The sequence below is a fragment of the Molothrus aeneus genome, chromosome 9 (assembly GCF_037042795.1).
Source record: "Molothrus aeneus isolate 106 chromosome 9, BPBGC_Maene_1.0, whole genome shotgun sequence".
Classification (NCBI taxonomy): Eukaryota; Metazoa; Chordata; class Aves; order Passeriformes; family Icteridae; genus Molothrus; species Molothrus aeneus.
In genome coordinates, this window is record NC_089654.1 from 4385151 (window position 1) to 4399190 (window position 14040).

Below are 14040 nucleotides of genomic sequence, written 5' to 3' on the forward strand. Positions count from 1 at the left end.
CCTCTCCATCCTCCGCAGTGTATTCCTCGTGCTTGGTGGTTTGCATGGCTTTTGCCATTCACTGAGTGTTGCAGCTTATGCAAATATGTGTGTTTCAGCTGCCTGCATGCTTGAAAGAAATGTAGACGTATTTTACTTTGTGTTCAAATTCTGAGGGCAAATAGGGAAACTGAGCCATTATTAACAACATATTAGGCAGAGCATTTTTTTTATCAGAGCCACCCTTGCCTTCAGTCAGATGTAACATATTAAATGGAATAAGACATCTTACCCATAGACATAACAATCATTAAATAAAATTATGTAATGATACATGAATGTCTCTACCCTAAATCAATGGGATAATCAGTAGAAGAAGCACGTTTATTATCTGCATGTAAAAAATATTGAAATGGGTTTGTGTATTTTTATCTCCAACTGCAAATTAAAAACATCTGAAAATTATCATCATTCATATTACCATTGGCATACTGATGTTTTAAAAATTATTCATCAGTGTAAGTCATTTAAACCCAGACAGACGGGAAAGAAGATCTGTTCATCCTTTGTGTTACAGAACACGTAGAAAATGTGGCTGCCTGTGAATGCTCTGTGATTTGTTTCAATACAGTGAATATATTTTGCCAAAAAAACATTGAAGCTACGAAGTTTTATGAGTGCTGAGCGTTGTTATTCCATCCAAATACTCTCTAGTGTTGCTGTTTGAAGAATATGTTTCATTATCTTCTCCCCGTCTGCCACTCCTGTTTGGTATTGCCCAAATACGTGATCTGATACGGCTTCTGTGCTCCAGCACAGAGCTCCTGGAGCAAATCCAGAGCAGTGGGAGAACCCTTCCCATTTTTGTACAGAAATTCCACTGGGTTTGCCAGTGACTTACCATCCTCAGTTTTTTAGCTCCAAATTAATAGTTTCATTAGGAGTCAGTTTACTTTGTGCATTAAATATGATTTTAAAAAACCTTACAGTAACTTAGCTTTGATCCACTTGGGAACAATGAGGTTCTCTCTTAACAACATGTGGTGCTGTGAGAGGGCATTTCCCCCTTCTGTAGCTTCACCCATGCTCAGCTCCTGGGGCTGCAGCAAAAGTAGCATTAAGCTTTGTGTCTCCTTGAGTCCAGGAGTGACAGTGTGAGGAGAAAGTCAAGCTGGGATGAGCTGCTCCAGCAAGAACATTCATTTTTTACTCCAGTGAGAGCTGCTGCTGCAGATGGATGGTGCCACTTGATAATTTGGCTGTGCCTTTGCCTGACCTTGGCCAGCACTGACATCCCCAGCTATCCCAGCTTCAGGCCACTCCAAGAGTTCTTCCCTACATCATGAAAGAGGATTTGCCCTTTATCTGAGTCCCACACTCTGGAAACCCACATACATCTATTTATGATGGTTTATCTCAGTCAGGGTGGTTCTGCAATTCAGAGCTACCAGGACACTGTATTACCAGTGGTTGCATATGGTTTTGCTGCATTTTTAGTTAATCCCTGTAGAGCCTCACATCAAATATGTATAATTCCCTGAAATATATGCTGGGAAACGTTAACTAACGTTCCTGATTATTGTATTACATTAATTCCTGAGAGCTGTAGGCAGGAACAGGAAGCTGAACAAAACAAGAAAGCCTCTCTCCAGTGAAGTTCCACTAATATCATTGTGCCTGTGTGCAGAGGCATTCAGCAGCATTGTGTAGGAAATCCACTTCCCAAGGCCAGCCCAGCTAATTCTGAAGCCTGGTGTCGTCAGAGCGACGGGAAGTCTAATCCCCATGGAAAATTATCAATTCAGGACTTACTGGGGAGTTGTGTATTGAGTCTGCATTTGGAGAGATACTTAAATGGGGAGAAACATGTCGTGCAGAAGAATCACAGTCTGCATAAAAGCCACTTTTGTGGCTTAGATGGGAGATTACTTCGCTCTTTAGAACGTGGTTCTTACCCAAGAACTGCACAGTAACAACTCAGCTGAATGGACCTCTCAGGAGAGCATTGTGTGCAGAAATGTCAAATCTGTCTGTTCCCAGATCTCTGAAATCAGCTCTGCCCATACCATGTCTTTATTTATCTTGATGTATTCAGAATATCCACCTGCCTGGTTTTTTGTACCCTGATCTTTCAAGGTACCACAGCAATTTGGTTTCTTGATTCCTTCTGATACTCTAAATTATTATCTAGTTACTATCTTCTTTTCTCTTATTTTTCCTCTCTTCCTTTTGCAATCTTCCACTTCAGCTCTCAAAATCCTCATCCTTCCAGAAGCAGCTGTTTCTGGAAGTAGCCCTTCCAGAAATAGCTATGAGCTCTTAGTAGGTAAATGTGGCATTTTATGGATATATTAAATCTTTGTCCCTTTATGGTTGAAAATAGGAAGCAGAAAGGCCCAGCTTTCACAGGTGAAATGAGATTAATCCTTTGCAGAGCTGCTTATTGTATTTGGTTGTTTCCCCGTTGTTCATGCATGCTGTTGAGGACAGATAGTGATTTTGCAGAAGAGGTGAAAAGAATACAGAATTACTGCCACCTTCAGATTATTTATATTTAATCCCCACTGCTGTCTGTAGATTATGTGGGGAGTATTTGTGGTGAAAGGAGAGAGAGGGAAAGAACTGTTTCTTAGCTGTGATCCTACCAAATGTCTTAAACATTTCTTATTGTTGACATTTTACATTAAAGCAGGGAGTTTGAGCAGAGGAACAAACACAGCTCTATTGAGCTGCTGCCCAGCTCAAAACTTGCACTGGCAATCATTCATGAGAGATTCTCAAAAAACCTTCAAAACATTTGTGGCTAGAGCATATCTCCCTGAAAAAAATTCTTCAGTTGTTCTGAGAAATGTGTGCAGACAATTAGGAGCCCTCAAAACGTGTCACACCCTTCACAATGCCATCAGCACTGTCAGGAGAGCAACAGTTCATTAGAATATTTGTCTATCAGCTTTTGGTGGTGCTTTGGTGGCCCACTGCCATCATCCATCTTGGAGCAAGTGCTGTGCTCGGTGATAAATGTTCCTAAAAATCTTACTCAGCTCTGGGATGGGCTCAAACTAAAAACTAAAAACTAAAACTCATATTTGGGCTGGTTTAGGAAGGGGAGAGAAAAAGCAATTTATGGACAAAGCCTTGGGTTACCTGGGAGCTTAGTGAGCCTCAGGAGGGAATATCAAGCTGATTCTGCATCCTCCTCTTGCTTCTGCCCCTTTTCTGTTGCACCAGGATTCCAAATATGTTCAAAATACTAAAGGCTGCATTTGCAGGACCTGTTCCAGTTTTTCACCCGGCTCAATCAGAACTGGGTAAAGTCCAAAGAGAATTTCCTAATTACAGGTGACCTGTTCTTGCTGTAGGCTCTAAAGCTGTTGTTCTCTAGCTAAAGACACAGTCTGAGCAGGCCTGGGAGCCTGACAGAAGTAGTGTTGTGTCTTTGGAAGGGGATCACAGGTTGGGAAGTCCTGCTTCACTCCAGAGAAACCCTAAAATTAACATTTCAAGTCTCCTGCTCAGTTGGTTCTTCCTATTTCCCAGAAATATGGAGAGGCATGAGCAGAGAAATTCAGGCTGTCCGTTTCCATGTGCCAGCTCATACAAGGGCTTCTCACCTCTTCAGTGCTACCAGCCCACCTGAGGTCACCTTCTACCCTTCATTTCTGCAACTTCTTCCTCTAAACAAGAGACAGTGTTCTTAGTGTTCTTTGTAGCTGTGTTCTTGCTGATTTGCAACCCAACAATTCAATTTAGGGACAAGCTCTCCTCGCTTCCTCCCTGATGAGGTCATTTAAAAGTTCCCTGTCTTCTGCACGACAACTGATTTTAAGAATCTACTTGTGAAAATTTAGCATCTTTGAGACTTCTGAACAATTTGCTTCAAATTGGCCATTAGGTTCGATTGTTATAAAGGAGAATTGACAGATCTGTAGATGGAAGGATGTCTGGATGACAGATCTGTAGATGGAAATAATTGTGTGGCCACTGTTTTGGGAGAGGGGCCCAGAAATAATCAGTTTTTCTTGGCTGCAGTTCATTTTTATATCAGGACTAAGATATGGAGCAGGTTCATCTTTCTGAGTAGTTGTCACTGCATTTTCATTTCATGGATGTACAGCATCCATCTTGCTAATAAAATGACAGAAATTTTTAGAATGCTAATAATTAAACTGGATATTTGAAAGTAGGAGATATTCATTGGTAGGTTTATGTTAAGAACAGAGGCACTCTCTAGGCATAATCTTGAACTAGAAGCTTGCTGTATTTAGGCTGCTAATGGAGGCTGTAAGAAAAATAACCAAATATCAGTAAGTAATAATAAGCAATAAATAAAAACTGGCTGTTAATGGGGCATTAGGAATGACCTGTCTTATCACCAAAGATATTTAATTTCAACCCCGCTTGCCAACTTTACTCTGTCCTATTTTGCCTATGGGTCAGCATGCAAAAAACCAGAGAAGATGCTTCACATTCCCACCCCCTTCACTTGCAACCCCAGCACAAGATGCTCATTTTGTGTGGCTCTCCAGCACACTTATTTCATGAAACTCTTTATCATTTGAGCCTGCCCTTTCTGATCAGTCAGCCAGGAGTGAAAGTGGCTGTAAAGGGCATGGAAATCTGTTCAGGCCTCACCTCCTCAACTGAGAACATCTTGCCTGCAGCTCTGCACAGAGCAGGTGCCTCACAGTGATCAAAGGGCTGCCGGGGTAAAAATTAAAAATAGTTTCTTCCTAACCCACAGTTAGGTTTTGTGAGTGAGTTCACCCCTTCAAGCCCAAGTGGGTGCTGAGTCTTTCAGGAGATGCTCTCCAGTGATTACTTCTGCTGGGGAGCAGGTGTTAATACCTTCAAATGGGATGCAAATTTACTTCTAGCATTTCCATAATGTTATTCTAAAGCATTAGCACCCTTGTTGCCTCACACAGTAGTGGACTGCATCAGAAATGGTGTTTGCTGCTGTCTTGTCCCCCTTAAAATGGGAAGAATAAAGTGATTTGCAGCATGAGGTATTTCTGGAATACAGCAAAAAAAAAGTGCTTCGAGTTCTTCTCTTGGTTTCTCCCTGTGGGTTGATGAAAGCACATCAGAAGTGATTCTGGTCCAGTTCAGCAAGGAGAGCTCTGTAAGATTCGAGGGGTTTATGTGAATTAGAAGCTTTGTCTGCTGTTTTATTTGTTCCTCTCTTTTTGTTCTGACAAAGACCAATCCTTTCCTTCCCTCTGCATCTGTTCCTAATGCAGTGGTAGAAGTAGAAGGCAGAAAATGCTGGTGAGATGCTGTGAGAAGAGTTAATGCCCACCTGCCTTTTCATAACATGCCCTGTGACTTTTGTGTGGATTATGTAAAAAAGGGGAGTTATTTCTGCTTTCAAGACCTTCCAAAATAGTGCCTGTCACTGTGAGAGGAGCTGTCCATGAAGCCAACAGCACTCGACTCTCCTTTTGCCTTTTCCCTGTCCCTTTCTGCTCTCTTTTGCCCTCTTGAGTATCAATATTTTACAGACACCATTTGCATTGTTGGGCTAAAAGCATGCTTGAATTGGCTCAAAATAATACTAGAAAACAAATCTCAGGCATCGACCAAGACCCTTTGACTGGGAAGACTGCACACAATTACTGCAATTAATTTCTCATTTAGGCATCTGAAGGGAGAAATCAACTGAAAGGAAGCAACGAGAGCACACTTTTCATGCAAAATGCTCTGGTCTGCTGGAAGAGAAATTATTCAAATCAGTGAGAAATGCAGGCCTTTGCCACATCAGGTGTTTGCACAGATAAATGTTGGGTACGAATCAAAGAAGTTTCTCACTGTAAAGGCTGTCTCAGGCTTGTTGGAAGTGCTGCTGCTGATGAGGAGCTCCTCTTCCTCCTCTTCCAAGGGTGGGGAGTCCAGTGGCACCTTAGGACACCTGTTACTTCAGCACTTCTGCATATCTGAAGGATATTTGAGGACAGCTCTAACTAGCAGACTCGACATTTTGAAAAGCTCTTTTTTTCCCTGAAGGCATTTGAAAAACTGACATCTTTTGTTCCAAAGGGATGTTCTCCCTGCCTCTCCTTTTCTTCTCCTCCTTCCTTTTCACTTCCCTTTGCAATGACCTTAGGTTCAGCAACTGCCTGAAGAATGGCCTGGTGTGTGTGAGGTTCACACATTAATTAGTACAGATTTTGTCTGAACTAGCTGTGATTCTGCCAGCTTCAAGCCTGCCCGTGAAAATTGGCATAGGTAGACTTAACTCACAGTGTGTGAAAAGCAGTTATTTACTCTCAGTCATCTCCTTTGATTTCCTTCAGTTTTTCAAGGTCACAAAATGTATTTGCTTCTTGCTGGGAATAACTTCAGCAGCATTTATTTAATCATTCCAGAGGGTTTCTCTCACTCACAGTGCTGCTAGCATACTCAGAGCTCCATGTGGGCAGGGGGTGGGGGGACAGTGTCTGCAAGCTCCAGAAATGCAGCACTTTGGGGGAATAAAAGACAACTTTCCTTGGCATGGAGGGAACAGGTTGTATATTGGATTTGTTGTGTGTTCCTGCACTCTAAGGCAGGACAGGGCACTGGGATGGGCAGAGCCTGGAGCACTGGCCAGGCACCCAGAGCACCTGTGGATCCACCTTGGGGCTGTTCTCCTCATCCCCAGCATCACTTTGACAAACAGTGATTAAAATCCTCTGCCATCCCCTGGCAGGGCTGTCTGTGCTGCTCAGTGCCCAGTGATTTGCCAACCTTCTGGGCTTTCTTTGCTCAAAAGTCAGCTCCTGCCAATGCTGCTGTAACACGGGTCGATTCTACTTTGGTTAAATTCAACGTTGTGGCGTGGTATTTGAATATTTATCAAGCTGTGGAGAGTTAATGCAGTGTGGCATTAATTAGCCTTTCTGCCTGTCTTGTTCCTTTTTTAGATGTCATTCTTAGTTTAATAAATTAGTTTCTGGAAATGAAGTAGAGTGGATTCCAGGGTCCACGAATGGCTTGCTACCCACCTTGGCCAAGATGAACACAGTGTTAAGAAAGCACAGGGTGTGTCATCTGTGAAGCAACAGCTGAAGAACATGGCAGCTTTTCCCCCTCCCCACATCCAGGAAATTCCCAAGAAAGTGTCTGTTAACCAGTTGACATGCTTTCCTCCCAGTGTTAACAATTGTACTAATGGTTCCACAGACTCCTAATCAAACTGCACAGGGCTCCTCGTTCTTCATGAGCCACTCATGTTGTTGTTTTAAATCCCATCACAGCTTCATTAGCTCAGCTTTCCGTGGCAGTTTCTGTTTGCAAGTGGTTTTTCTCCAGAGCTGTGCAAAACCCACAGTTATGTTCTGCTGTTGTGCTGCTGGGGGGAAACTCAGCCTTGTACACCGGCTGCAATTCCAGGCTCTGAACTCCCAAACATCCAGCCCTATAAATTATCATTTAATTCCCTCATATGTCCATGCCCAGCGGTGAGGGTCAGTGCATGGCCAGTGCTGGAGGAGGAAATGGATAGAAAACACTCATTTTCTGAAATAATTTCCATTTTCTTCACCACTCAACCAGGGCGCCATGATCGCTCAAGGCGGCACAGAAAGCAAACACTTCCTGTGGGTTTTGGCTCACAAGGTATCGCTGCTCTCGAGCAGATGTTGTAAAAATGTTCTGAAAATGCTGTCTGGAGACATCTCTGCTCATTTTATTTTTGTTATCCCCAGGAAGCAGAACCTCTCTACGCGCAGATTAACAGACCTAAGAAATAGCATTGTTACAGGCTTGTGGTGCTCCAAGACTCAAACGAAACCCAACAACCTGGCGGGCCTTTGGCTTTCATGCTTTTTTCCGATTGATTTTGTCTGACAAAGGAGAGAGTTTGCCCTCCTGGACTGGCTCTACGAGTGTTCCTGATGTGTTCTTTTTGGCAACCAATGGCAGATTCCTATGGCAGCACAAAACAAAAACTCTCCCTGCTTCTCATACCACGAGTGCAGCCCCGTCCCCACAAGTGGTGGGTATCCAGACTAGGAAATCCTACTCCTCGGTCTTCTTTTAAACATTTGTCACCTTCTATGTGCCACCTATAAATAATGAGCATCTGAAATCTATTGGGTGTTAGACATTCCTTTTTTTTTCTCTTCAGCCAAAAGCAGAGTCTGTATGTAGCAGTGGCATTATCATGCAACAGCCTTTGGGGCACGAGTTGGCACTTTTTATGTCACGGTGACATGTTTTTCATCTTCATTTACATCAGGCTGATCCTGACCCTTTTTTTTTTTTCCCTGTGTAGACATATTTAAACAAGAATAACAACAAAATACTGGTGGTCCTTTTTTTTTTTCTTTTTTTTTTTTCCTTTTTTTAAATGTATTTCTTACTCTGTAGTTTTGTATGAGTATGATCTAACAGTGAAACGCCTCCCCCCGGAAATGGTTCCCAACTTGAAACCACAGAACAGAACTCGGTTGTTTATCCATCCTTCACTGAAAATGTTGCCAAATGGACCTTTAAGTTCTAGCACATCATGAGGAAGAAATGCTGCTTTCTGTTGGAATACTCATGTTGTGGGTAGAGAAAGGACATCGAGTCCCACTGAGGAAAGACAAAAGAGTCAGTATTTCCTAGGAAACTCTAAACAAAGTGCAGAAAAGGAATATTTTTATTTCTTCAATATCTTGCTGCTGTAATGCTATGCAGACAAGTGTTTTCTTCTCTGTGTGCCATTTTTGATGAAAAAAAGAAATCATTTGCCAAATAATACTGGTATGCTTCTGGTTTAGGAGTTTGGTTGAAGCGGACTTGACAAATGGGACAAGGACGGCATGGATTTTGGAATAACAAACTGACTCTGTGATCAAAATTGTTCATCTTTATCACTTTTTGTACATCAGAAAAAAAAATCAAATGGGATTTTTATTTTATAACTTGAAAAAAAAATCTTACTGTTAAACTCTTTAAATGTTTAAGGGGAAATGGCTTTAAGGAGTTTGAATGAAAATTGCCATTTTTTTTGTAAATATAAATGTTATGAAAATTCTTTTACTAATGCCATTACACAGTAGAGAAAGGTAGCAAGTTGCAGTGCTTGGGAGGTGTGGCAAACCCAGTTTGTGGTTCTCACATCACATATGTTTTTTCACATGCTTAACAATAATGGGCTGAAGCTCAAGTGCATTTGCCAAAAGCAGTCAGCTTGTCAGCAACTAGTGAAATTAATGGGAACACATGATTTTATGGTCTAGCATTATCACACGGACATAATTCCACTTGCAAGAGATCACTTTCCATTGACATTCCTTTGAACCTCTGCATAGAAGTCATCCAACTGTTTACACGCAGAACAAAAAGAATTTAAAACTTCCTTTTTTTACATTTATGAAGCAAAAAGTGCAGTGTTTGGGTTCATATGTTTAGCACATGATTTTCATAAAGAATCTATATATTTTTGCCCTACAGAGAATTGTTATACAGGTCAAATGTGTTTTCCTGATGTTCCTATGCAGTTACAGTATATTGAATTTAGTGGTTTAACACTAAAAAGGAAAAAAGAAGGAAAAAAAAAAGAAAAAAGGAAAAAAGGTTAAAGAAATCAAAGGATTAATCAGTTTTTAGGGTTATTGTGCAGATTTTGTTTTTAAATTGACACATTAGGATTTACATTTTTGTCATGATTGAAATAGGCCTGGAGTTATAAATGTTTTACTTTCTTTCATCTCTATTATAAGCTAAAAATGGTTTAGAAGGCAGAATAACTGGGGTGGTGATTGTTGGTAGGTGCAACCAAATCTCACAACACAATCCCATTTTTTTATTTTGAATTAGAGAAAATAGAGAAATGTGTGTTGCAGAATGTATGTGAATGAGAAATTAGCTGTGAATAGACCTAATGAACCTGCAGAGAGGAGAATTTATCCCCATCCACGGTCATTTGATGCTTGTTCCTTAGTCATGTGCAAACAGCTTCATAGCAAAGCTTGTTTTCCCATTGGAAGATCAAGTTTTCTAACTGGAGGAGATAATTTAAAACTTGGTGGATCGAGTGTTTCAGGGTTAAAAGCAGAGGTAAAAGTGTTTCTGGAGGACGCTTCTGTCAGAATATTTTCCTGATTTGCACAGTGGTGCTACTTTCTTCCTCAGCGGCTTTTTTTGGGGTTTTGTCCTGCACGTGGAACCACAAACCCAGTTTTGGTTCATCACAGACATTGGAGGTTTAGTGTCATCAGTGCATTTCCAGTTGTGGGGTGAAAGGCAGAGGAAAGAAGAGATTGCTGTCTCAGAGGATCTCATTTGTAGGAAGCAGGTCACTCACAGATAGGTGCCAAGGGAATGAGGCTGGAATTCTGGTGTCTCTGGGCCATCACCACGGACCTTTGTCTTACTTTTGCTCATGAATAAAAACAGATTTCTGGATTGTCTCATCCTGTGATCGTCCTTGTCGTGGCTGGGATGCTGAGCTGAGAGGGCTGCAGGGCCTCTGCACTGTACCAGTATTGTAGATAACTCCAATATCCAGCTTGTGCAATTGTTTAACCCCTCATCCTTCACTAGCACTAAATTCGTCACTTTAAATTTACAAACCAGGGAACCCCACCAGCCATCCTGTTACCATCCCCCCCGTAGGTTCTTGATCTTTACCTGTCATGAAAAGATATTTTGATAGATCGTAGTCATCCAAGTGTCTGATGAAACCTTTCATCTCAATAACGTACTGGGCACCTTCTTTGCAAAAATGTTTACTCCGTGGTTTTCATTCCGTTTTATTTCTGCATTCTGACACTTATTTTTTTAATAAAGATGAGAAAGATAAAATGACTGTTGCAGTACATTTCTAAACCTACTTTAACTTTACCTCAGATAACGACCATTTGTTAACATCTACAGACACGTTATTTTTAACTTTATGTGTAATGCATTCAGCAACAACAACAGAAACCAACAAATTTTTAGAGATTTTCCATTAATTTCTGTAACACACCATGTAATACTGTTATGAATAAAAACATTAAAAAAAGGTGTCTTTTCAGTAAGTTTGTTTCATAACTTGTGCTCCTCTGGGATAATTCTGCCGGACTTAAAATGCAGTGCTTGTGTCTGGCATGGCCTTTATTTTTGACAATGGAAATACCTGGGAAAGGAGAAAATCCTCAATTTGGGGAATAACTAATCTTTAACACCAAGTGTTGCTTATCTTGCAAATGTGTAACTTGTTGATTTTAATTGCTGCCTCCACTTTTTTGGCTTCTTTTTGGGTATTTTAGGATGAGCATCTCAAACCAGCAGGTATTTGTATCACCTCCTGCAAAATCCCACATTCCTGAGACAGCCCATCCTGTGTGATGCTCCCAAAGCTGGTTTATCTTTGTGGCATGAAAAGCTGAAATTAATTTTGCTTACTTTTTTCATTCAAGTGGAATTTGAAATTAAAAGATGTGCATTTAAACATGACAGTTTTGAAAGCAGAACCCCCCCCCAAATTTCCCAGTAATGTGCACAGAACTGATAATAAAGCTCAGCTGAGAAGGAATTTTCCCATTCTCTTCCAAGAGAGTAATGCAGTAAAATTTAAGAGTAAGAAAAATATGTTTTATGTACAGGGAAAGAGAGAGGTGTGGATGTGTGCACATATATTTTATTGTATTTCTACTTTTTGATGTCTCATGCCTTCCTTGAAATGCCCAATAGGTCATGGTGAAGCATTCCTTGCCTTTGTCAGTGAACATTGTTGAAATACTTGGATCCCACCTGAGAATAAAGGTTATTCTGCTGTGGTGAAAGCACTCCAGTGTTAATGGCATTTTGATTTGTGTGTAGGTAACTGTACCCAGGTGTCCTTGGAAGGAAGAATGCAATCTCTGGTTTTCAGCCAGCTACAAAACATCAACTTAAATAAGCCACAGCTAAGAGTGGATTTAAATTAAAATGCATTTTTACAATGAAGGCTAAATCTGGTCTTGTTGATCCTCTTCTTGTACCTTCACGGTGAAGTTGGTTGAAAAATCAGAAAAATTGGCTCATGTTGTACAGCTGTTCTGTAAACTCAGTTTAAAAGTTCAGAATGAACAAGTTTGAGATGTAACCTGGCAATGGTGAGGAAGAGGAATCCCAGGGAGGGGGGGAAGGACCTGTTCTGTATGCTCAGAAGGGGCAAAAATGTGTTCTTACTGTGTTGTAAATCACATTGATACTGCTGTAACTCAGAGTCTCTGTATTCTATATGAGAGTGCCCAGCTCAGACATGCCCACTTCAAGAAATGGTCTCAATTTAACCAATGCTAATTAAGGCCATGATCTCCTGCAGTAATGAGAATTTCATTAGCAAACAGTTTGCAGAATCAGCCTGTGGTTTTACAGCAGTGAGAACGCTGTCAGATCTCTCCTTTCCATGTCAGTGGCTTCTGGGAAAGCAGCTGCTTGTGTAGACTGGGAACATGCAATTTTCACTCCCTCTCACTGGATTAAAGGCTGTGTTTTCTGTGCTTTAATCTCTGCTCAGTGACAGTTGCTGCAACAGAGAAGGTAACCTCTTTCTGGCTGTTTTTTAGGTTGCGAAATATATTTTCATGCACTGTTTCCTTTTTTCTTTCTTTGCTTTCTGAAGAACTCCTTGTCCTGTCAGGTTCATATTTATTGCTTTCCTGGCAAATGCTGTTCCCAGTCAGAAGAATACCATGTCAAAGAAATGAAAGGGGATATCTGTTGGCAGTTTTCCACAGAGGTTTGAACCTGTTCTCTACAATTCCCTCCCTGGGCCAGCGTGGGATGCTCACAGTGCTGAAGGAGCACGGTGGAAGTGCAGGCACAGCTCCTGGCTTCTCCTCCTGCTCCTCTTTGTGCCATCCTGGGGCTCAGCCTCCTGCTCCTGGCTCTGGGTTGGTGTTACTGCTGCAAAAGCCATGATTTGTAAGAGTATTTCTCTCTTGTGCTGAGGTCTTCCACAAATTCTTCTCACACCAATTTGCTTTTTAGGATCAGCCCTGTTAAAAACCTTTATTATGTCGCTTTTAAATACCCCAGGTAAGACTGGCATGGGGAGGAATAAAGGAATGGATTTGGTGGGTTTTTTCTGGTTTTACTTGCTGTGTGAAACTGAATTACACATTTCAGCTCATGACAGTGAGGAATATGGGGAGATATCCTGATAGGATTTCCTGAGTAGCTGTAACATGGCCTGTCTCTTTCTGAAATTATCCTACTGGAGGCAGGAAATATCAGCTCTATTAGTGAAACAGCTCTCCAGCTATTAGTTTTTACAGCTTTAAATAGTCTTATCTCAATGGATGTGTTTGCCCTGTGGCTCATCTATCACCCTAAAATGTTTTATCAGCACCTGAAAAAATCTCAATGAGAAGAATAGCCTCAGATGTTGCCCATTCAAGGGTCTTTTGGATACAGAATTTTTTTTTTTTTTTTAAGGGTCTTTTAAGATCTGATATTATTTGCTGGCTTTTCAACCCTGTTTCATAGCTCCTGTAGCACCACTTCTATAAATACTCCTCACCAGCAAAGAAAGGAAATCACAATAGATTAAAGGAAAATCAGGTTAACAGGCAGCAATCTCTGCCCATTCAGCCTCAGACATTTGTGAAAATAAAGGATTAGGAAGAATTACTGCCAGGTACTAGCTGCAAAAAAAAAACCCTTTTGTGTCATCTTTGTCTTCTCTAACAGTTATTAGAGGTGTAAGAACAGCTCTCAGTGTCAGAAGTGATCTGTATTTGAAAGGAGCAGAAGTCACAATGATGTGAGATGTTGCATTTTTTGTAAATTTTGTACTGTTTATTTGACACACACATGATGAGTACCTTTTTTTTTTTCTTTAAAAAATGCTGTTTCTAGTTTGAAAACAAGTTTGTGTTGTCTTGAGGTCTGATGGAGAGGAGATGGAGACAGGGGATGGGACATGGAGGGGTTTCTTTGTCTTTCCCTCTTCACAGGACTTTGGAGCTTTTAGAGTAGGTGAACCTGTGCCAGATTTGGCCTCTGTCACAGTGAGACATTATTTTTATTGGAACAAAAGCCAGAAGAGGAGAATTAAGTTCAGCAAGGTGAGTTTTTTATGTCCTGGGCCTTCCAGAGACCAGCCTCACACCAGAAAAT

The 14040-nt window shown here is 41.1% G+C and overlaps 1 protein-coding gene across 15 annotated transcripts in view; it reads left to right on the forward strand.

Annotated features, from left to right (window-relative positions):
- DAB1 (DAB adaptor protein 1) overlaps window positions 1-11720 on the forward strand; it is a 414794-nt gene extending 403074 nt beyond the window's left edge. For 13 of the 15 annotated variants that reach the window (XM_066555483.1, XM_066555486.1, XM_066555482.1 and 10 more), the window contains one exon: window positions 7665-8221. Coding sequence is in view for 1 of the 15 variants with exons in the window: in XM_066555492.1 (XP_066411589.1) it covers window positions 7665-7709 (45 nt within the window). In the remaining 14 variants the exon portion in view is untranslated. Of the gene's footprint in view, window positions 1-7664; window positions 8222-8328 lie in introns of those variants that run through there. The other 2 variants (XR_010784065.1, XR_010784066.1) reach the window with 1 other exon arrangement.
- The last annotated feature ends 2320 nt before the right edge of the window (window positions 11721-14040 follow it).